General features: G+C 39.5%; 1 protein-coding gene across 4 annotated transcripts in view; it reads left to right on the top strand.

Annotated features, from left to right (window-relative positions):
* The window catches only part of Scaper (S-phase cyclin A associated protein in the ER), a 345,780-nt gene that overhangs the window by 231,871 nt on the left and 90,554 nt on the right, over nt 1–23,355 (top strand). For all 4 annotated transcript variants that reach the window (XM_029543011.1, XM_021206319.2, XM_029543010.1 and 1 more), the window contains one exon: nt 16,560–16,683. In XM_029543011.1, the coding sequence (XP_029398871.1) occupies nt 16,560–16,683 (124 nt within the window). The remainder of the gene's footprint in view (nt 1–16,559; nt 16,684–23,355) is intronic.

Here is a 23,355-nt window from a genome sequence, read left to right as displayed (position 1 = left end):
TTTTTTCCTGCCTACTATGGATCCTATATAAGTTCTTAGCTACTGATTCAGCACAATGCCTGCCTGCCTGCTGCCTGTTCCCAGTCATGATGGCCATGTACTCTAACCTTCAGGAACTATGAGCCTCTAATTAAATGACTTCTTTTATAAGTTCCCTTGGTCAAGGTGTTTTGTCCCAGCAATAGAAAAGTAACTAAAACAGAAGTTGGTATGAGAAGTGGATTGTTGATATGATAGATCTAACCATACTATTCTTTGGAGGAATAGAAATGCTTTGGGTTAGGTTAGGAAGGCAGTTAAACACTATATGCAGAATTTAAAGGGCCATTCTAGTAGGAATTTGGAAGATGGTAGAGATCAATGTCGACCATGGAGGCCCACCTCAAGATGTTTCAGAGGGGAACAATATTAACAATTGGGCAAAAGACCATTCTTTTGATATTTTGCCAAAGATTATGGATGCTTTTTAACCTTGTCCTAAGAATAATCTGACTGAGGCTTAATTGGGACGAATTGGGCAGAGATTTCAAGATAATCTATTATTGACTCTATGATATAGTTATTAGTGAACACTCTTATATAGGTCTATAATAAAAAAGAAAATGTGAGTTGAGATCAACCAATCTATAAGCCAACTAGCAATAGAGGATTTGTAATCCAGCACAAAATATTAAACTGAGCCCATCTCTCTCAGGAACTTACACTTGAGAAATTGTAAGTCTTGAAATTCTTTTCTTTGGGTGTTTGAGTTTGAAAGATCACAAATGGTAACTTGTGTGATGACTATTATAGGACTCTATATACTTCAATGTAGAGGAACAGAGGGTCTGTTTAGGGGACACACACACACGCGCACACACACACACACACACACACACACAGTGAGAAACCAGAGCCTGTTCACGAGATATGAATGTACTTAGAATGAAAGCATGTCCACCCCATAGAGTTGGAACCTCCCTATCCTCTTGAGGTTGGTTGTTCATTTTCTTCTGGATTCATGGTAGAGTTTTCAGTAGCCTTACTCTTTTCTTTTTTAACTTTTTAAAAATGTTATTGGTTATTTTATTTATTTANATTTCAAATGTTATCCCCCTTCCCAGTTTCCCCTCCAAAGCTTCCTACCCCCTACCCCCTACCCCCTACCCCTGCCTCTATGAGGGTAATCCCCCACCTGCCCACCCACTCCCACCCCAGTGCCTAGCATTCCCTATTCTGAGTCATTGATCCTCTACAGGGCCAAGGGGCTCCGCTCCTATTGCTTCTTTTTGAATTTCACGTCGTTCACTACAGTACCAATCATCTCCCCCTCCCCTCATATTTGCCTTCCACCCTTGCAACCTACCCCCAACAGAGAAAAAAGTTCTTTATAGAAACTATAGTTTGTCATACTGTGTCCCACAGTATGCTCTTTTATCCACACTACTTTGCTTGCAAATGTTCATTGCAATGACTTGTTGGTGACTCTGGCTTCTACTACTTTCTCAATAACTGGAACCTCACTAGGACTCCTCTCAGATATCCTGCTGTTTCCCTGCACCATGGAGATCCTGTAATTTTACATCAGTAGGGCAGGCCCCTTCATGCAGTCCAGCAGCTCATCAATGGGGGAGATGTTGGGGTGGGCCAATTCAAAGTCCTGGATCTGGGTCTGAGAGTTATCTAAGCTTGTCAGCCTGCCAGCTCTCATACTCTCATGTCCTTGGTGCTCACCACAAACCCCTGAAGCCAGGGCCAGCTCTACCCTGTTGCCCAGGTGCAGCCAGTGAGGGACATGGCCAGTTTTCCCACTCCCTTGACCCCAGGGCCAGCTCTCCAGCCAGTCTTAGATGACAAGGGATAAGGGAGGGGAAGAGGCTATCTCTTCCTCGTGCCCTCCAGGTAAGCTCACCCACATCCCCGACATCCAGGGCAAATTCTACTGTGCTGCCCAGGCAAAGTGCAGGGCCTTTTTTCCTGGGTGCTATAGCGGGTGACAGGCAGGGCCAGGTTTCCTACTCTCTTGACCTCAGGGCTAGCTCTTCTGCAATGGGTGAGGGCAGAGAGGGTATCTCTCTTAACTACTCTGCCATAAGACAAGTTATTAGGCCAGCTCTCCCACACTCATACTCTCAGGTCCAGCTCACCTACACCCATGCCATCAACATCAGCTCTAGTTTGCTGCCCAGATGAGGTACAGGGCCTGATCTCTTTCTTTCATAACCCTTTCAATTCTCTGGAACCCAACTCTCCCTCTTGAGACAAAGGAAGGGGAGGGGATCTCTTCCTTGTCCACACCACCACTCAGCAGACAAGAGGCAAAAGGACAGACACTAGGGCTGGCTCTCCCACGCTCTTGTACTTGGGGTCAGCTCACCTGCAGTCTCCACATGCAGAGCCAGCTTTACTATGCTACATAGGTGAGATGCAGGGCCTGCTCTTCCAAGTGCTCCAGCAAGTGAGTGGCAGAGACAGCTCTCCTGCTCTGATGACCTGAGGACCAGCACTCTTGCCTTCTGTAGGTGGCAAGGGGCAAGAGGCCTGGGGAACACCTCTCCCTCACCTATGTCACACATAATAAACAAGTGTCAAGCCAAGCTCTCCCATGCTTAAACCCTCAGGGCTGCTTACCTGCACTCACTACTAAGTAACATCAGCTCTACTGTACTGCCCAGGAGAGGTACAGAGCCTGCTTTCCCAAATGATGCAGATGGTGAGGAGTAGGGATTGCTCTCATGACCCCAGAACCAGGACTCTGTCCTGCCATAGGTGTTAAGGGACAAGTGGGGATCTCTCTCTCATCTATACTACTCCTTGGAAGACAGTGGTAGGGCCAGCTTTCCCATACTTGCATTCTCAGCTGGCTCACCAGCAACTTCAGCAAAGTAGCCTCAGGGTCAGCTCTCTCAGGATTCCCAAGTGAAGGGTGAAGCCAGTTCTGCACAACACTCAGACATCAACATGACTGAGAGGATGTCCTCCTGGCATTTGGTGGCAACAGATTCCTGCTGCTGCAAACTGTTCCTCACTACCCCCAGTTGTGCCCACATCCTTCTGTTTCCTTTTCTCTTCCATTTCTCCGCCACTTACTTGTCCCTGAGTGTCTGGGATGGTCTCAGGAGTACTATGACCTGCTTGTGTATTGGCACTAAGCAGGGTTCATCTCCGGCATGGTCTGCCCCAAGGTCTTTGTGGCACCAGTGTAATGGTCACCTCAGGCTAGTTCTCTGTCTAGGCCCTATGGTGCCAGTCTGACTATTGGCTGGGGCCCAAAAGGACCCATTAGAGGGTCTTCTGTCTCAGGTTCACTCCAGGTGTCAGCCCATGATCCCAGGCTGATTTCTTCTAGCCTCTGGCTTGTTCCCCGTCCTGGGACAAGACTGGTGGTCATTTCAGGATAGTTCTGTTACTCTTCTCATTTTCAGTACCTTGAGTTTCTTTGCCTCCCATCCAAATATAAATCTAAGTAGTAAATATTCTTGTAACTCTAGATTGGATTGAAAATCCTGGGTTGTGGCATATGGCCTTCCTTGCAAAGCTATAGTTGTTTTCTTAAGTCTCTCATGTAAAAGAAGACTGGATAAATGTTCATTGTTGAAAGCAGTAATAATGAGAGAAAGTTTTACCAGGGAATATTTAAACATTCAGTGAGAACTAATGAACATTCTTCCAATAAGCTGGGACTAGTTAAGCTTCCATTTTTCTACTTATCAATCCCAACTTGGAAAACCAATATAAACATGACCTACATTGAGCTCACTGTCCCTAAACACTAAGATAAACACATTCAAAAGTGGTGTGCCTTCAGAATCAAAGGTAAAAGCATATATACAATAGTACAGTTCTTAGAGCATGAGTTCCGTAAGAATAGATTATAGCACTTACAACCTTCTTTATTCTTTTAAGAGTTCCTCATTCTTGATTTAGAATTTGAGCTTAGTTTAGATCTCAAGAGCATTGTTTTATATTTATAAACAATTGAAACATATATACCCCCAGATTGTCTAAACTTGATACCAATGGACCACATTGTATCCTGCCATCTTATTAAAAAGCCAGTATTTTCATGAGAAACGTAATCATTTAATTACTTATCTGACACTAGAAGCTAACTGCCTAATTTGAAGGTAAAGTTAAGACGTTTAAGGTCAAAGGACCACAGAGAAGTGCTTCTCTTCCTCTCTCATGTTCTCACTTCAAATCCTAGCAGTGTAATTCACCTAAAAACTATTTTTTTGTATGCCATATGTTTATTTAAGTGCTCACAGATATCAGTAATGAGATCTGACTCCCTCTTCTGGAGTATCTGAAGACTTTACATATAATAATAAAAAAAAATCAGAAAGAAAAAAGAAACAAAGAAAGAAATGCAAGATTTCTGTATATTGACTACCTTTTTTAGGATAGATTTTCAATAGAATAGGATAAATTTTAGGATAGAATTTTCTTCTCATAAATCCAGATGTAGCTTTTCACAGGGTTGGAACCCATATCACACCCCACTTTGTCCACTACAACATAGACCCTCAGTAATGTTAACAAAATACTATTCACCAGTCTGGAAGAATTCACAATATAACTTACTGTCAAATAACTGTATATTTATCTATAGGAATATTATATTTATGTACATACAAAGTTGATTTTTAAAGTATTAGAAAAAATAAAAAATATTTAATTTTTAATTATTAATTATTTATAAATATATTTGATCTTATTGTAAAAAGTAATTTGCTGTAGTAGACAAAATAAAATATTTTTGAAGCTACTTAGCCATAGTGATTAATACATTCATTTCTTCATTTGATGTACTAAGATATTTTGTTTATGTCTCAAAGGATTTTTGGAGAGATGATTACAGTTGACAGCTGTTGAACCACTAATAAGATTAAAGTAAAGAAATTAGCTGTGTCAACTTTAATCTGCTGTTTAGCACTGCAAACCACCTGGGGTCTTCTCCAGAGCCAGCCTGTTTAATTATAAAGTTTAAATTACATAATGGGGTCCTATTTAAGAGCATGTTTAAAGACTTTATAATAATAGCTGCCTTATATCAAATTAATATTAGCAATAAAAATGATGCTTTATCACTACACTTTAAAAATAACATACTAGTTTAGTATTCCACCTACATTTTAATGCATGATGGTAATCTTTAAACATAAGACTTTCTAAGTTAGAGGTTAATTTGAGAAAATAGAGAAAGAATTATTAAATCAGTGCTTTAATTATATATGATTTTTCATCTAAAATTAAAATTTGTCCTATGGAACACTAAAATTGGCTATTCTGTATGTACCTAATGAGTTTAAAGCAAAAATTCTTGAAATATCACATCTAGTTGAAATTTTCTTACTCTGAGGAATTATTATAGTTAGGAAAATTATTTTAAAGTTAATTTTAATTTGACATTTTATATTTTATTATATATGTAGTATAATATTAACATTGATGTAGTGAAAGTTGATTAGTAAACAGACAGGATTAACATCCTGGAAAAGACCCTTCTTAAATAATTGGTTGTTTGGGTGTTTAAGTCATACATTGGCCCCCTCACTCTTAAGTATCAAAGGATCTTGAAGGATAGAGCAGAGTAAGGGGAGAGGCAGTGTGGATTTATACTAGCTTAAACAGGGTGTAGGCAGTCTGTCTGACTGCCTGAGTTTGATCCCTGAAACTCACATGGTAGAAGACAAAAAAAGACTCCCACAAGTTGTCCTTTGACCATACTTACATGGTGGCACATGGAAAACAAATGCGATTTTTAAAAGTAGCTTAAAAGAAAAAAACAGGCCAAATGGTAGAAATGTTAGCCTTTCGTCCACAACAAATACTCTGATCTGTCAGATTTATCAATTTCAGTAAAAACTCACCAAATCTAAATTCTCAGTTGTCAAAATGTCAAAATTGACAATCTTTTCATGTTTAACTTTTAGCATCATTCTGTAGGCTAATTCTTTACTTTGGTGATACAGAAACATCAATTTCATGAGGTCAATTTGTGGGATTTTTTTCAAGTAATAATGGAATCTTGTTTAGAAAGGGTGTGTGTGTGTATGTTCTTTCATTTGTCTGTGAGTACATATGTACAGATGTGTACAAGCCAGAAATCAGCCTCCAGTGTCATTCCTTAGGCTCTATCCACCTTGTTTTTTAAGTCAGGTTCTGTCATTAGCCTGGGCTTTCTCATTAAGCTAGGTCAGCTGGAATCTACCTATCTCTGCCTCCCAGTGGAGTTCTACTCCGCTATTAAAAACTGTGAATTTATGAAATTCTTAGGCAAATGGATGGATCTGAAGGGTATCATCCTGAGTGAGGTAACCCAATCACAAAAGAATTCACATGATATGCACTCACTGATAAGTGGATATTAGCCCAGAAACTTAGAATACCCAAGATACAATTTGCAAAACACATGAAACTCAAGAAGAAGGAAGAACAAAGTGTGGATACTTCGTCCCTCCTTAGAATGGGGAACAAAATACCCATGTGAGATGTTACAGAGACAAAGTTTCGAGCTGAGCTGGAAGGAAGAACCATGCAGAGACAGCCCCATCTGGAGATCCATACCATAATCACCATAATCAGCCACCAAACCCAGACACTGTTGCATATGCCAGCAAAATTTTGCTGACATGACCCTGATATAGCTGTCTCCTATGAAGCTATGCCAGTGCCTGGCAAATACAGAAGTGAATGCTCATAGTCATCTATTGAATGGAACACAGGGCCCCCAATGGAAGAGCTAGAGAAAGTACCCAAGGAGCTAAAGGAGTCTGCAACCCTATACAAGGAACAGCAATATGAACTAACCAGTACCACCTGAGCTCGTGTCTCAAGCTACATATGTAGCAGAAGATGGCCTAATTGGCCATCATTGGGAGGAGAAGCCCTTGATCTTACAAAGATTATATGCCCCAGTATAGGGGAATGCCAGGGCCAAGAAGTGGGAGTGGGTGGGTAGGGGAGCAGGGTGGGAGGAGGGTATAGGGGACTTTCAGGATAGCATTTGAATTATAAATGAAGAAAATATCTAATAAAAATTGTTTAAATAAAAAAAAAATAACCCTGGAAGAGTTACAAAGACAAAGTTTTGAGCTGAGACTGAAGGAAGGACCATTCAGAGACTGCCCCACTTGGGGATCCATCCCATAAACAACCACCAAACCCAGACACTATTGCATATGCTAAGAAGATTTTGCTGACAGGACCCTGATATAGCTGTCTCCTGTGAGGCTATGCCAGTTCCTGGCAAATACAGAAGCAGATGCTCACAGTCAACTTGGATGGAACACAGGGCCCCTAATGAAGGAGCTAGAGAAAGTATCCAAGATGCTGAAGGGGTCTGCAGCCCTGTAGGAGTAACAACAATATGAACTAACCAGTACCCCCAGAGCTTATGTCTCTAGCTGCATATGCAGCAGAGGATGGCCTAGTCAGCCATCAGTGGGAGGAGAGACCCTTGGACTTGTGAAGATTCTAGGCCCCAGTATAGGGGAATGCCAGGGCCAGGAAGTGGGAGTGCATGGGTTGGGGAGCAGGGGAAGGAGGGAGGGTATAGGGGATTTTTGGAGAAGAAACTAGGAAAGGGGATAGTATTTGAAATGTAAATGAAGAAAATATCTAATAAAAAAAGAATAATTTGAAATCAAATATTGTGGTAGCTCCAGTATTATTTATTCTTTCTCCTTTGGATTGCTTTGGCTCTCTTTGATCCTTGTGTTTCTACACTAATTTTAGGATATTTTGTAGTTCTGTGAAGAATGTCACTTGAGATTTTAAGAAATTTCATTGACTCTGTAGATTACATTTGGAGATATACCTAGTTTTCGTGGTATTAATTCTAGTACGAGCTCATTTCAGGATCTTTCTGTCATCTGATGTCTTTTACAATTTATTTTTTTCCCAAGTGTATTGAAGCTTTGATTGCAAAGGTGTTTTACCTTCTTGCTTAGGTGTATTCCTAGGTATTTCATGTTTTTAAAAGTTGCTGTGTATGGGTCATATCAGCTAATTTTGTCCTTAACAATTTTGTTATCATACAGAAAAACTACTAATTTTGGCAAGTTAATTTTATACCTTGTAACTTTACTAACAGTGCTTATATCTAAAAACTTTCTGGTGAAATCTGTAAGGCCTTTTAATTGCAGCATCATGATATCTACAAATCAGGATAGTCTGCTTCCTTTTGTACTTGTATCACTTTTACATATTTCTCTTACCTTATTACTTCAACTAAGATTTGGTTACTATTTTGAATGAAAATTGAGAGTGGGCATTCTGGTCTGATTCAGTTTTTCTCCACGATTGCTAGAAGTTTGTTGTGTGCCTTTATTATGTTAAAACGTGGTCTGTCTGATCCTAATATTTTTCAGGATTTTTATCATGAAGGCACACTGAACTTCGTCAGATGTCTTGCCTACATTTGTTGATTTGTGTCCTTAAATTTGTTTAGATAGTGTATTACTTTATTGATTTCCATATGTTAAACCAACCTTTCATCCCCGGAATGAAACCAACCTGTCATGTTGTATGATGTTCTTTATGTGCTCTTGAATCTGATTTTCAGGAGTTTTTTGAGAATTTTTTATTTTAATTAAAGCATAGTTACATCATTTCCCTCTTTTGTTTTGTCCCTCTAATACAACCTGCTGAGTTTGTTCAGTGTTGCTTGTTTGTATAGGATTTCAGGGCTTACTACTTGGTACTGGATAACCAATTAAGGGGCTCATCCCTGGGAGAGACTAATTCTCCCTCTTAGCAGTCATTAGTTACCTGCCTGCCATTCTTTGTTTGGGGATGAGACCCCATGAGATTTTTGTCTCCTATTTAGTATGTTTGTTTGTATTGTCTTTGTTCAGATCTTCCTTAGGCAGCCATATTGTTGAGATATCATTAGTGACCCTTCTTTGTCACTTCTAAGAGATACAATCTCACTTCAGAGTCTCTGGTCTTCTAGCTCTTACAGTCATTCTGCCTGTCCTCTGTGATGTTTCCTGAGCCATAGATGTAAGAGTTGTGTTATAGATCTGTCACCTGGGGCTGGGCACCCCAAGATAAGTTGATTTTGTATATTGGTCAGTTATACTTTTCTGTAATTCTCTCCATATTTGCAAATAGAAGCTTTTTTAAAGAGGCAACTGCACATATACAGATCTATGAATATATTTTGAAAGGAGTTAGATATTAAGCTGGTCTAGTAAAGTGGCAGTAAGTTTTTTCTAAGATCCACAAGCGTATTAGCCATTGGTAGTTGGTATACAGTACCAAATATGATTTCCTTTTGTTGAGCAGGCCTTAATTCCAATTAGACAACTTCTGGTTACTACCAAGATACAAGTTCCACTGTTGCACCTTTAGGCCTATCTTGCCATGCTAGCAATTGTAGTTCATAGACATCACATCCTCTTGACAGTTTGCATAGCACCTTCTGGTACCATAAACTCTAGACCTCAGGCAGGAAGCTTTCAGGTCAGAACAAGATGCAATATCATGAGTTCTGTGTCCATAGTTTGTGGTGACTTCAACAATAGAGACTTACTGTCTTCCACCTCTGGGACACAATTGTGGGCAACAGCCAAACCCTGTATTCTTTGGTGTATCTGTTGATTAACCCTGACCAAACAACTTGAAAGGAAGTTTCTTGTGCCTGGAACTGAGTTTCTGTTAGTCTGTGCCTTGTGTGAGAAACATTATCAACCCAAACGGCATAACTTCTTTTAAGATCTATACATTTAGAAATAAATATAGATGCATATATATGAGAATGTTGACATATATATTCATCAGGGACATTACTCTATAGATTGTTTTCTTGTAAAGTCTTGATCCAGTTTTAACGTCAGGGTAGCTTAGGCCTCATATAATGACCTTGAAAGTGTTCCTTCCCTTTAATTTTGTAAAACAGTTTAAGGAGTTAGAGCTTCCTTATGTGTTTAATAGATTAAGTAGTAGATCCGTCTGGCCCTGAGCTTTTCTTTGCATAGAAACTGAATTGCCGCTTCACTCTTTTTGCTTGTTAATAGTCTAAGTTGTTTATATCTTCTGAATCTAATTTTAGTAGATGATGTGAGTTAATAAAATTCTCTAATACTGCTATTTTTCAGCTTTTTAAAATGTAAGCTTTCAAAGTATTTAAAGTATGATTTTTCTGGACTTCACTGGAGTCCTGAAGTCTATTTTAACAACTCTCTTTTCAGTTATTTGATTAAGTTGGGTTTAACTATTCCTCCTCCTCTTCCTTCTCTTCCTCCTACTCCTTCTCCTTCTCCTTCTTCTCTTCCCCTTCCTCCTCTTCCTCTTCTTCCTCCTGCTCCTCCTCTGTCCTCATCCTCTTCCTTATCCTCCTCATCTTGCTCCTCTCTCTCTGTCTGTCTCTGTGTGTGTCTTACTAATTTTTCAAGATTAATTCTTACTTCATTGATACTGTATATTCTCTTTATCTAATGCATTAATTCCTCTAGATTTGGTTTTTTATTTTTCTAGAGCCTTAGGTTCATCATTACATTATTAATTTGAGATCTTGCTAATGTTTTTAATGTATTTACAGCTGTGAAGTTTCTGCCTAGGACTGCCTTGACTGTAGCCCAGGGGTTCTGAAAGAAGATAATGCTATCGTTTTTTTATTATTATTGTTGGATTTTTGTTTAAGGCAGGGTTTCACTACATAGCCTTCTGGAATTTTCTATATATACCAGGCTGGCCCTGAATTCACTGAGATCCTCTACCTGCCTCTACTTGTGCTAATATTAAAGTTATTTGTCACTATGCTCACCAGGTTGTAGGAATTTTTTAACTTCCTTTTTGATTTCTTCAGTGATTCCCTCTTGATCCATAAGTGTTCTGTCTCCCTATCTTTGTATGGTTTCTTTCAGCTTTTTCCTAATTCAACCACAGGGGTCAGCAGCTTCTGTCCATTGATTGGGTGTAAATATCTACATCTGACTCTTTCAGGTGCTTGTTGGGCCTTTTGGAGGGCAGTCATGCTAGGCCCTTGTTTGTAAGCACACCATAGCACCAGTAATATTGTCAAGGTTGGAGGCCTACCCCCGAGCTGGATCCTAATTTGGGCCTGTCACTGGACCTCCTTATCCTCAGGCTCCTCTCCATTTTTGTCCCCGCATTATCCCTGCAATTTCTTTCAGACAGGAACAATTCTGGGTCAGAGTTTTGACTGTGGGATAGCAACCCCATACCTCCACTTGATGCCCTGTCTTTCTGCTGGAGGTGAGCTGTACAAGTTCTCTCTCCTCACTCTAAAACATTTCATTTAAGGTCCCTCCCTTTGAGTCCTGAGAGTCTCTCACTCCCAGGTCTCTGGTACATTCTAGAGACACACCCCCACCCCCCACCCCCCACCCCCAGGATGCCTGTTTCGATTTTTTCTGCTAGCCCTCAGGGTTTCAGTTTTGTTCCCTGCCCCAATACCTGATAATGTTCCCCTCTTCCCCTCCCTGTCCCCTTTCCCACACAGCTCCCTTTCTCTCTCTGCCCTTTCCTGTGAGGAGGAGGGTGGCCCTATAGAAAGACCAGCAGTCTAAACTAACCTGGACCCCTGGGATCTCTCAGACACTGAGTCACCACCAGGCAGCATACACCAGCTGATATGAGAACCCACCCCCCCCCCAGCACATACAGCAGAGAACTTCTGGGTCTGGACTCAGTCAGAGAAGATGTACCTAACCCTTGAGAGACTTGGGGCCCCAGGGAGTGTGGAGGTTTGGTGGGGTGGGGTGTGGGGATGGGGACATCCTCTTGGAGATGGGATGTGGGACAGTCAGAGGGTGAACCAGGAAGGGGATAAAGTCTGTACTGTAAAAAAAGATTAAAGAATAAATCTTAAAAAAATCTTTGTGTGGTTTCTGAGTTTTTTCTTGCTACTGATTTCTAGTTCTACTCCATGGTACCTTTGGTAGGTTAAAAATTAGTTTTGTTCTGTTATTTGTTCTGTGTATTTGTTAAAGGTTGCTTTATGACCTCTCGTGTGATCAGTTGTAGAGAAGGTTCTACCTGCTTTTAAGAAAAAAATATGTATTTTCTGTCTGTTAAGTAGTATATTCTATAGATACCTGCTATATTCATTTGATCTACAGTATAATTTAGCTCTGATACTTCATTGCTGGTTTTCAGTTTGTTAGACCGCTTTGATATGAAAGTGGAGTGTTGAAGTACCCTACTGCTATTGTGTCAGGACCTACACTTAAGTACTTAAGTAACTCTTAGTATACTAAGAGTATGTACTTTAGTTATATGCTGTAATCATCTTCTTCTTTTTTTTTTTTTTTACATGTAAAAGAAGTGTAGGAGCCTGCACCTCTCACTAAAAGGCATGGTTTCATGATGCTTTTTTCTGTCCTCTGTTTTGAAGAGAAAACATGTTCAGTAAAATAAAATTTCTGGCAAAAGAAATCTGTTCATAAGTATATTTGGGGCAAGAAAATCTGTATCTTAGAATCTTGCCACTACCAGAGTGAAATCTTGACAGAATATTCCATGAGAAGATACTTTGAAAACTTGGGGCTTTCTGTTTGATGTCAAAGAGTACTTCAAGTCATTCGCGTTTAAAATTACAGAGAGGGCTGCGGGACAGACCACCCAAGCTGGGTTCTGAGCAGTGTGCACTCTAAACCAGGTGCTCTTCAAATAAAGATTGTCTTTCAAGTAAGTTCACTGCATACCTAAGTTTTTTCTCACCCTGAGAGTTTTGGTTCTCTCTCCCTTTCTTCTTCATTAGAACATAGTTTCTTAAACAAGCTATGTGAACATAAGGCTGTTTAGATGCACATTATTCTTTATCAGAGAAAAGATTTTCTTTGTGAGCACAGAGGATATTAAAAGAAGTTACACGCTTTTATATATGTGTATTTCTTTGTGCTTCTTAATTGTTAACCAAAAATTCGTAACAAACTGTATGAATTTGATTAAATAAAACACAAAATAATAATAAAATCAGGGCTATAAAAAACATAAATTGCAAAAGCATCATAGGTATAGTTCTAAAGCACTGCAGTTCATCGCAACACTGTAGCAGGATTTTTAATAGTTTTTATATATTAAAATAACCCTACCATTAACTTATGTAATATAATAAACACTACAATATTAACATAAAGACAATTATCAATTAGACAAAGAAACCAGGGAAGGTATTCTCCATGTGTGTCATTGCAAATAAATTTAGGGCAGTATAGTCACTCACATCAGTAGTGTTAAAATAACTTGAAGCTCCTATTTTATACATCACACCAAAATAAATTTGCAGTGAACTGATAGTGATAACTTGAAAGCATACATTTGAGTAATTGCCTAATTTTACAATTTGAAAGTACTTTTAAATCATAAAAACAAAGCAAAAAAACCCCAAGAAACAAGGAAATCAGCATAGATTTTTCATCAACTGATAAATGGGCAAAGAAAATGTAGTACATATTATACAGTATGCATTTTATTAAACCATCAAGAAAAATTAAATATTAAAATTGCCCAAAACTTGATGGATCTGAATGTTGTTATATTAAGTCCAGACTCAGAAAGACAAATATTGCATATTTCTTTTATTTGTGGATGCTGGCTTTATATATGAATATGAATATGTGAATATGTATAAATCCTGAAACTAGAAAGGGGCCCATGAGAAAGAGCAGTTTCATGGGGTGTGTAATAGAGCATGTATTACATGAAAGTGAAAAAGGATATTGGCCAGCAGGGGTAGAAGAGTACAAGCAGGCAGGCAGGGGACTCATAGAAGAACCATTTGGGAAGATGCCATAAAAAACATGTTATGTTGTGTGTTATATGATTATTTTTAAAAAACAGAGTAACATTTAGTTTGCTGTCAAATTAATGAAGATGTAGCCAGTATTAGCCATAACATGGAGTGTGTGGAAAGGTGCCTTTCTCACAGTAAAAATTGGTATAATTTTTTTTCTGGAAGCCAGTGTGAATTTGGCAGTATGCTTGAAAACCTTAAAAACATTCCATTCCTTTTACCCATTTTATCACAATCAGCAAATATGAAAGAAGCAAGCAGGCATTTGCTCCCAGACTTTATGTGTCTGTGTAGGTAGGTGATTGAGGCCTAAAGCCAGACCCTTACCCTGGAGCTAATGAGTAAAGCAGGGATATCCAGACTCTAGTCTAAGAGTTGGAAGCTACTGTTTGTAAAGTCCACAGTCACAGTCAAGGTGAGGCCTATCATGCCTGGTCACATTCTGGATTTGTTTTGCTTGTTTAGGCCAGTTCAGTAGTGTTTGACTTGGGTATCAGACATAGAAGCGTTCTCCAGATTCTTTTATGGGTATAGAATCTACCTGTCAGTTTTTCTGTGTAAATCATCTGGAGCTTTTCTCCAGCAGTTTACAACAAAGACTTCTCACAAAAAGACATTGTTTATGCTACTGAAAGTTAGACACTATAGAGATTGGTTAAACTAAATTTTTATATCCATAGGATAAGACATGGTTCAGTATTTTTTAAATTATGCATTTTTGAGTTTGTTCTTTATTGGAAAGGAATGCACAAAGGACATGACTCAGAAAAGTCTTGGGAGATTTCTGAAACTGACTCCCAAAACAGTGATAGCAGAAACCCCTGGGCACTGGTCCATCTGAGGTCACTTTAGGATGATCTCTACTGATAAACTGGGACTCCGCCCTAGAAGCATCTGTCTCCTGTAGCTCTACTCCTGAGTACTGTGCTCAACTGTAACCAACTTCCAGAAACCCATCAATTCTGTGGTCAGGTCCAACTGCATCAAACATAATTAAAACAGGGACTCCCCTCGCCACCGTTTTTCCCAGTAAAGCATTAGCTCTGTGACATTTACTTGTGTTATATGCATTACACAATGTATGGCATATCACAGGGACCTTCAGTATATGACTACGGATGATTGAATGAATGAAAGCTCACATGGTGTTTCTAAGATCTGTTGTTCTTATCATTGGCTGCATAATTTTTTTAAGACACAAATTTCTATTTCTGGGTATGCAGTGGAGCTTGGCAATTTGCATTTCTTAAAGTTCCCAGGTAATATTGATGCTGTTAATTGACACATCACAATTAAACAAATGTCTCAACAACTCTTCTCAACCTGTTTGTTGCAACCCTTTTGGGGGCCACAGAACCCTGTCACAGGGGTAGCTCAACACCATCCTGCAAATTAAATATTTACACAATGATTCATAACAGTAACAAAATTACAGTTATAAAGTAGCAACAAAAGTAATTTTATGGTTGGGGGGAAATTACCACCACATGAGAAATTATATTGAAAGGGTTGCAGTATTAGGGAGTGTTAAGGTGCAAGAACCACTGAGGGAAGACCCCACACTCAAATAGTATACAAAGGCAAAGAGCATTTATTCTGCAGAAATTACCAGCATGCAGGGGTCAACCATTCATCAAAATGGTTATGACCAGAGGTGCTCACAGGCCCCCTTTAATGCAGTACTGGGGGAATTTTCTAGAATGGTTAAGTAACCTCTAATATGGTTGGCAGTGGACAAAGCAGTGACATTAGTACAATTTTGATTGACTGCTGTGTTAGTTTCATTATATTTGGCAAGACCTTGAGAAATTCCATAGACCAGCTCAGCTCTGGCGCGATTATCTCCTCTGTCCAGGTCTCCAGAGGACTATCAGCTCTGGAGCTATCCTCCCTAGTTCCGGGTCATCTTTGACTAAAGACCTGTTGTCAGTGGCTCCCTGTGAGCTGCATCCCGGGAAATGAAAATTTTTATTACCAAGATTTTTGGAGCTCTCATGAGATTGAGAACCACTCTCCTAGAAAGTCTGTGTGCAGGACTAAGCAGGAAATTCAGTCAGACAAGCCAGAATAGATAAACATTGATTACATAGCATTACATTAGGTCCAAGCTTCAAAACACTCAGGAGAGTCCCATATACATTGAACTTACTGCTCTAAAAGTTTCTTTGAACAATTAATATCGTGGTTTTGGGTGTGTGTGTGTCTGTCTCAGTTTTTTTTTTTTTTTTTGGCTAATTTTTCTTTAGACTATTTTGGCCCATGGCCAGGTTGGACCCTCTAGGAAAGAGGTCTTCATCTGCCTAGGACCAGATCTATATTCATACCCCCTTCAAGCAGAGTAGGTCTCGCTTTCCAAAAATTTGTAGGTCTTACCTATGGAAAATATCTCTAGTTTCTCCATACTGTTCTATCAGCTGCCTTGTCCTGTACCAGCTGCTCTGGCAACAGGCAATTTAGCAGTCTTTTTTTTGGGGGGGAGGGGGTATTATTTAAAAGGCCAAGGTTCCTGGTTGATGTCTGGTCTTAAATGAAGACATTATCAGAAAATCTGGGAAATTGTTTACATTGTCTATCCTGTAACTAATTGACATTCTTAGTAAGAACTGTTAGGTAATGATGAGCATAGCATTCATTAGCTATGGAAATAACTGTTTATGTCTAGGTGATGGACCTGTACCTAATTGGGTTTGGTTGGATTTGTAGACTAGCTTCCATCTCATGCCTGTTCTGCTGTATCATTGATGTTATATAGTTTAAGCTGTTGGGAGAATAGTTGCTTGGATTTTACAAATGGTATTTTCCTTTCTGTCAGGTCTCTCTGCAATGCAATCAATGTTTACAACCTCGCCTGCAATAACTGTTCAGAAAACTGCACTGATGTTCTGTTTAGTAACAAGATTACCTTCTTAATGGACCTCCTGATACACCAATTGATGGTATGTAATATTAGTGCCTTAAATAAGAAGCTGTTAAGATTTGAGAAATTGTTCTATGGCCAGAACTAAGAATCCAGCCTATTTACTGTCAAGGTTAATACGGGGGTAGGGGGGATATGAAAATGGTTACAAACACACAATGGGAACTGAAAGTGAACTCTCTCAGTTATTTGAATATTTTGTGTCAGAGCCTTCTAAGTTCTAATATTTAATGAGTAATAGGTATCTAACACTTGGGAAGAACACATTACACATTAAACTTGGCTCTGGAATCAGGTGGACCCAATGTCAAATCTGCACAGCTATAGGAGTGGGTGTCAGAAAGAGAAAACTGAAAGAACTTCAGTGCCTCTCACCAGCATGTGTCAAAGGACCTGGTTTAAAAGGGTGCTTTTGTGGCCATTTACACTTAAAATTTAGGAAATGCCTTCGTCAAAAAGGGAAAACTTACATATGATGTGAACAAGCAGCCAGCTGTCACCTTAAATTTTACCTCTGTTCCCAGATGTTAAATGAGGTAAGCTCATTGTAATAGCTAAAGGTTTAGGTCTGTCAACTGCAGTCTTTGAAACCCTGGGACCAGAAGTTTCCTGATGTGGTTTCTAAGCCTCTCAGGTATTGGCATTGCAGGTTTACAACATAGGAGATTTCCCAGAGCCAACTTGCTTCTACTCCCTGTGTCCTAATTGCTTTCCTTAAATGCCATGCCTTGGCTCCCTTCTTTCTTTCCTCTGCATTCTGCAGTTGTAATTTACACACAAGACCATCTTCTACATGAAATCCTGAAGCTATTTTCCCAATCAGTCTCAATTAACCTGGACCCCCAAGATCTCACAAACAGTGGACCATCGAACAGACAACATACACCAGCTGACATGAGGCCCCCAACACACATACAGTAGAAAACTTCCAGGTCTGTGTTGAATTGAGAGAATCACAGACTTTAATTTATCATATAGAAATGGTAAGATGATATTCTTTGCAGAGAGCTGTGCTGCAACTGTGGAGAAAGACAGTAATTCTACCTGGCCCATCACAAAGGACACATGAGCTGGCTCTAAGCTTCTTGTAATAGCTATCATCTGTTCAATACCAGCCAAGATCTTATGTACCTTATTTCCTTTGAATATTCTCTTGCTTGTGATCATTCAGAAAGTCTTTTAATTTTGCAGTAATAGATTTTATCACATCATGTGTTTATTCTACTCTGTACATTTTCCTCAGTTTCGATCCAGGAACAACAGTTTTGTCAAACAGATTTTAGCTCTCCTTCTTTATACTGATTATTTCTGTTAATTTTAGGCCTGTGATATTATACCTGTCAGTTGTCCAGTTCTATGACTGGTTTTGCAGCACTGAAGAGAAGGTGTGTTTCCTAGTTTGGGATGGATGCTGGTGGTAACCTTATGTTTCTGGCAATAATTTGAGAATTTTAGACCATTTCTCATTCTTGGTAAATGGTTTTCATGTATGTATATAACTAAAATATGGATCACTAACTAAAACTCCTTAAATATGGGATAAAGAGTAGTCACCAACAGATCATTCAGGAGTGAAAGAAAGATGGATAAAAGAAGCTAATTGTGACTTGGTAAAATTTATAAGACACTTAATTATCAGGCACTTCAGCTTACCTGGTTCTTGATAAATCCAAATGCCTTAGAAGACATTTTCTACCTTCTGACTGCTTGGAATTTCCTCTAGTACTCATACATTTAATTTTGGTTACTTCTTTAATACTGTTCACATGACACCGTTACAGATTTTTAGCCCAAGTCCTTACCCTAGAAGCCTGCAATTGAGGAGAGAGGAAATGACAAGATAGCAGAGACTCTATGAGTGCTCAGCACAAAATGGGGCTTGTTAGACATCTGACAGATAGAGGAACTGTTTATTGTGCCTTGGAGCATTTTGAGAAGGAAGTTTGACTATGCCTGGAATATGAATGAAGTTTCTATAGTTTGGGGTTTATAATTTAAAAAATATAGGTCAGCATTTTTAACACTACATACTTCTTGCAGTGTTAAGACAAAGTAGTATTTTTAGGATATGTATTTGGAATTCTGTAAAAACCAGTTCATTAAGACAAGTTTTGCCTGAGAGTGAACTCTAACACTGGTATACTATCTTCAGTGAAGCATGAAAGGTTTAAAACATATTAAAGTGAATTGTTTTTTTTATTAAGTAATTAAGCATCTTCTCTAAGTCTAGTTCATTCCAGAGTATAGAATGGTATATGTTTTCTTAAGGAATCTAGACAAACATACTGGAAGGCAATAAAAAGACCAGCAAAAAAAATCAAAATGGGAAAATAGGAACTCTGAGACCTCATTCCCCAACAAAGACACTTACTCAATATACAGGCCAGTATACCCGTATGGGAACTCTAGAAGCCAGTTAAGAAGTTACAGTACACCATACAACCTAACCAAAAAGTCATACTAAAATGAAGCAAGTAAAAAAATCTCTTTCAGCCAGTGGGCAGTATGGGTGCACGCCTTTAATCCCAGTACTCTGGAGGCAGAGGCAGGCGGATTTCTGAGTTCGAGGCCAGCCTGGTCTTCAGAGTGAGTTCCAGGACAGCCAGGGCTACACAGAGAAACCCTGTCTTGAAAAAAACCAAAAAAAAAAAAAAATAATAAATCTCTTTCATTTTACCCACGATTATACTTTGTCAGGCCACCATAGCTCTATGCCAGGGGTTGGTGCACAGCTTTTTCAGGACAGAGTTAGAGAAGTGGAGCCAGACCTGCTAGAAGGCTGATTTCTGTCTTAACATAACCAAGTTCTTGGAAAGAAACAGCATGGCCTGATGGGTAGGGACTGCTGAATCCAAACAACAAGAGAGACGATGAGCTATCACACCAAAGAACCCATGGCGCCCTAGAGGATGTGATCAGGATTAGACACTCAACTATCAGCTTTTCTGAAAGAGTTAGAAAGAAGAATGAAGCCATTAGTTCAGTGCTCCAGCTTCCACTGAAAGCTGAAGAACTATGCCATCTCAAAGGAAGCAAGCCTACTTTGGATGTTGTTGAAAACAAGAGAGAGCAAGGAGGAGACCTCGTACTTTACAACCAGAGAATGTTCAGTGATTATATCATCCTGACTTAAAAAGCATATTCTTTTCATCCCAAAAGGCTAGTCACATGACTCAGAAGTTTATATCCTCCAAAGGAGATTTTTGAGGCCCCAAAGTTTCTGTGCTCATTTATTCTTGAGTCTTCATTTGGAAGCTAGTCTGGGAGAAGAAACATTCTTATCAAGTGCACAAAGTTCATCCAAAGTTACACAAAAATGCACAAAGAAACAAAAACATGGCTTAACTAAAGAGCCAACTAAATTTATTGACAAGTCCTAAGGAAACAGAAGTACAGAGATTGACAAGAAAAAGTAGCTGTCATAAAGATACTTTATAAGCACAAGAAGATATTGCATGGGAAAATAAAAATAACAACTAAGATAAAACTTACTTAAAAGAACCAAGTATATTTATAAGTGAATGTGATGGTTTGTATATGCTTGGCCCAGGAAGTGGCACTATTAGGTGTGACCCTGTTGGAGTAGGTGTGTCACTGTGGGTGTGGGCTATAAGACCCTTATTCTAGCTGCTAGGAAGCCAGTATTCTCCTAGCAGACTTCAGATGAAGATGTAGAACTCTCAGCTCCTCCTGCACCATGCCTGCCTGGATGCTGCCGTGCCCCCACTTTGATAATGGACTGAACCCCTGAACGTGTAAGCCAGCCCCAATTAAATGTTGTCCTTTATAAGACTTGACATGGTTATGGTGTCTGTTCACAGCAATAAAACCCTAAGACAGTGACAAACATAATAAATGCACTGAAATTTTTACTGTGGTGGTTTCACAATAGATTCGAGCTTCATCAAGCAAAGAAAGGGCTACAAATTTAAATCATGGTCTGAAATGATCTAGTAAGAAGAGCTAAAAGAAAAAGAGCAACTAAAAAGAGTAATAACATCTTAAATGACTTAATGGAGTACCCTCAAACTGTCCAGTATGTGCATTATGAAAGTTCCAGACAGAGAAGAGGAAATGAGGTGGAAATTCCCTTAAAGAAATCATTAGCATGCTAGTAAATGGCTCATTTGGTAAAGCACTTGCTATGTAAGCATCAGGACATGAGTTCACAGCCCTAACAGCCATGTAAAAGACAGGTGCAGTGGTGCATGTGTAAAGTCAGCACTACTTTACACAGGCAGGAGTATTGGGCTTGTTAGCTAGTTGGTCTAACTAATTAACAAGCCACAGCTTCAATGTGAGACTCTGTTTTAAAAATAAGGTGAAGAGACTGGATAAGTGGAACCCTTGTACCTCATCTAAGAAGCTAGTTTTATCAGAAGACAGAAGCTATTACAAAGAACTGTAATTGATCAAAATACAGACAGTAAGTGGCAGTCAAGTGCCCAGACCCACACAAGACATTTGTAATATAACTTCTACACCTAAATCTCATGTGGCATCAAGGAAGAGGGAGCATAAAGATTGTAAGAGCCAGTGAGCTGGAGTGACTGCTGAAAGACAGTATCTTTTAGACATGACAGGGTTATTGCATCTATGAGAAATCAACAAAGATAAAGCATATTTTAAAAAATGAACCATATTTAGAAGAATGTTGGCATATTTTTTTAGCTATTTTATTGGGTTATTAAATCTACCATCCTTCTAACCTCCCAATATTAGATAGGAGAGAAAGAAGATTAGCAGGGAAAGGGAGTATAGATCTCTATGGGCCTACTTCCACCTGGTAGGGGGCATAGACCTCTTTAGACTATTTTCTGCTGGTTAGGAGCATAGGGTTCTGTCTTAGTCAGGGTTTCTATTCCTGCACAAACATCATGACCAAGAAGCAAGTTTGGGGGGAAAGGGTTTATTCGACTTAAATTTCCATACTGCTGTTCATCACCAAGGAAGTCAGGACTGGAACTCAAGCAGGAGCTGATGCAGAGGCCATGGAGGGATGTTCTTTGCTGGCTTGCTTCCCCTGGCTTGCTCAGCTTGCTCTTATAGAACCAATACACCAGCCCAGGGATGGCACCACCCACAATGGGCCCTCCCACCCTTGATCACTAATTGAGAAAATGCCTTACAGCTGGATCTTGTGGAGGCATTTCCCCAACTGAAGTTCCTTTCTCTGTGATAACTCCAGCCCGTGTCAAGTTGACACAAAACTAGCCAGTACAGGTTCCTAGAGGCAAGTCCAGTCTTCATACTTAAAATATCCAACAACCCAAGATTAGCAAACTAGCAATCCAGCAAACAGAACAGCAGGAGACAATAGGAACCAGCAGCAGGGGGAGCAGCTGCTGCCATAGGCCCTCTCAGAGCTCTCCTATTTATATCCTCTCCAGAGTCCCCAGATTTAAACTATGTGCCATTGGCACTCTCGAGGACTCGCACAAGCAGGCACACACACACACACACACACCCCTTTGTTAGTGCGCAAGGCAAATCATAATCACCTGCTGTGAACAGCTTTTTATCCCACAACTAGGATTAAAAGAAAACCATATATAATATAACCAGGTTTTTTAAAGAAACCAAAATTCTCACTGCAAAGAATATAATAAATGCAGTGAAAATTTTACTGTAGCAGTTCCACAACAGATTTCACAGCTCCCTCAAGCAAAGAAAGAGCCACAAATTTAAACCAGGGGCTTAACTAGACATTCGTTAAAAGAAGGTATATTAAAATAGACAACAGGTATGTGAAAAGATTGTTTAAGTCACCTATTCTCAAGGAATTTCACCTCAAAAACACAACGGTGTATTACTTCACTGTTAAGATAGCCACAGTTGCTTTTTAAATCACGAAATAGTTGCTGATTAGAATGTGGCTAAACTGGAAGCCTGCTGCACCACTGGGAATGCAAGGTGATACAGTATGAATGTCCCTAATAAAATTAAAAAAAAAAAATGGAACTGCCATATGATCATAGGTTTTAAGCATTTATTCAAAATTAAAATTAGAATCTTAAATAAATACCTGCATTGTCAAGTTCATTGCATATTCACAAGGCCAACAGCTAGGAAAACCCACATGCCCCTCAATAGATGAGTAGTTTTTTTAAAGTGATACATACAAAGCAAAGAACATTACTAAGCTTTAAAAGGCTATAGCATGAATGAATCTTGATATTATGGCTAGTTCCAAGTGAAATTAATACTTGGGGCCAAACCCTTGATAATCATGGGAGGATTTATTTAGGCTTACAGTTTAAAGGAATGCAGTTTATCACTGTAGGGAAGAAGGCATGGGGGCAGGAAGCAAAGCATGGACAAGAAGTGTTAAGGCCTCTTCGTAACCCCAGTGGAGGTCGCTGAGTGCTCCCGAAGACTCTCCACACCGCAGGTCCTCAGGATCACGGGTGAGTGGGACACAATCAACTCCAGAGAATCCTGGTGGGGCTTGCGCCAGCAGGAACAGGAACAAAGGAACACCACCTGCCCAGAGGCGGGGTTCCGGTCCAGTCAGGGCCACCCCTGCCATCTCTCTTTGTAACCCCAGTGGAGGCAGCAGAGTACTCTGGAGGGAATCACCATGCCCGTCCTCAAGCTGTACTACAGAGCAATTGTGATAAAAACTGCATGGTACTGGTACAGTGACAGGCAGGTAGATCAATGGAACAGAATTGAAGACCCAGAAATGAAC

This window comes from Mus pahari, chromosome 10 (genome assembly GCF_900095145.1).
Source record: "Mus pahari chromosome 10, PAHARI_EIJ_v1.1, whole genome shotgun sequence".
NCBI lineage: Eukaryota > Metazoa > Chordata > Mammalia > Rodentia > Muridae > Mus > Mus pahari.
Note: the sequence above shows the minus strand (reverse complement) of the source record. Positions and strands in the feature narration are given on the sequence as shown.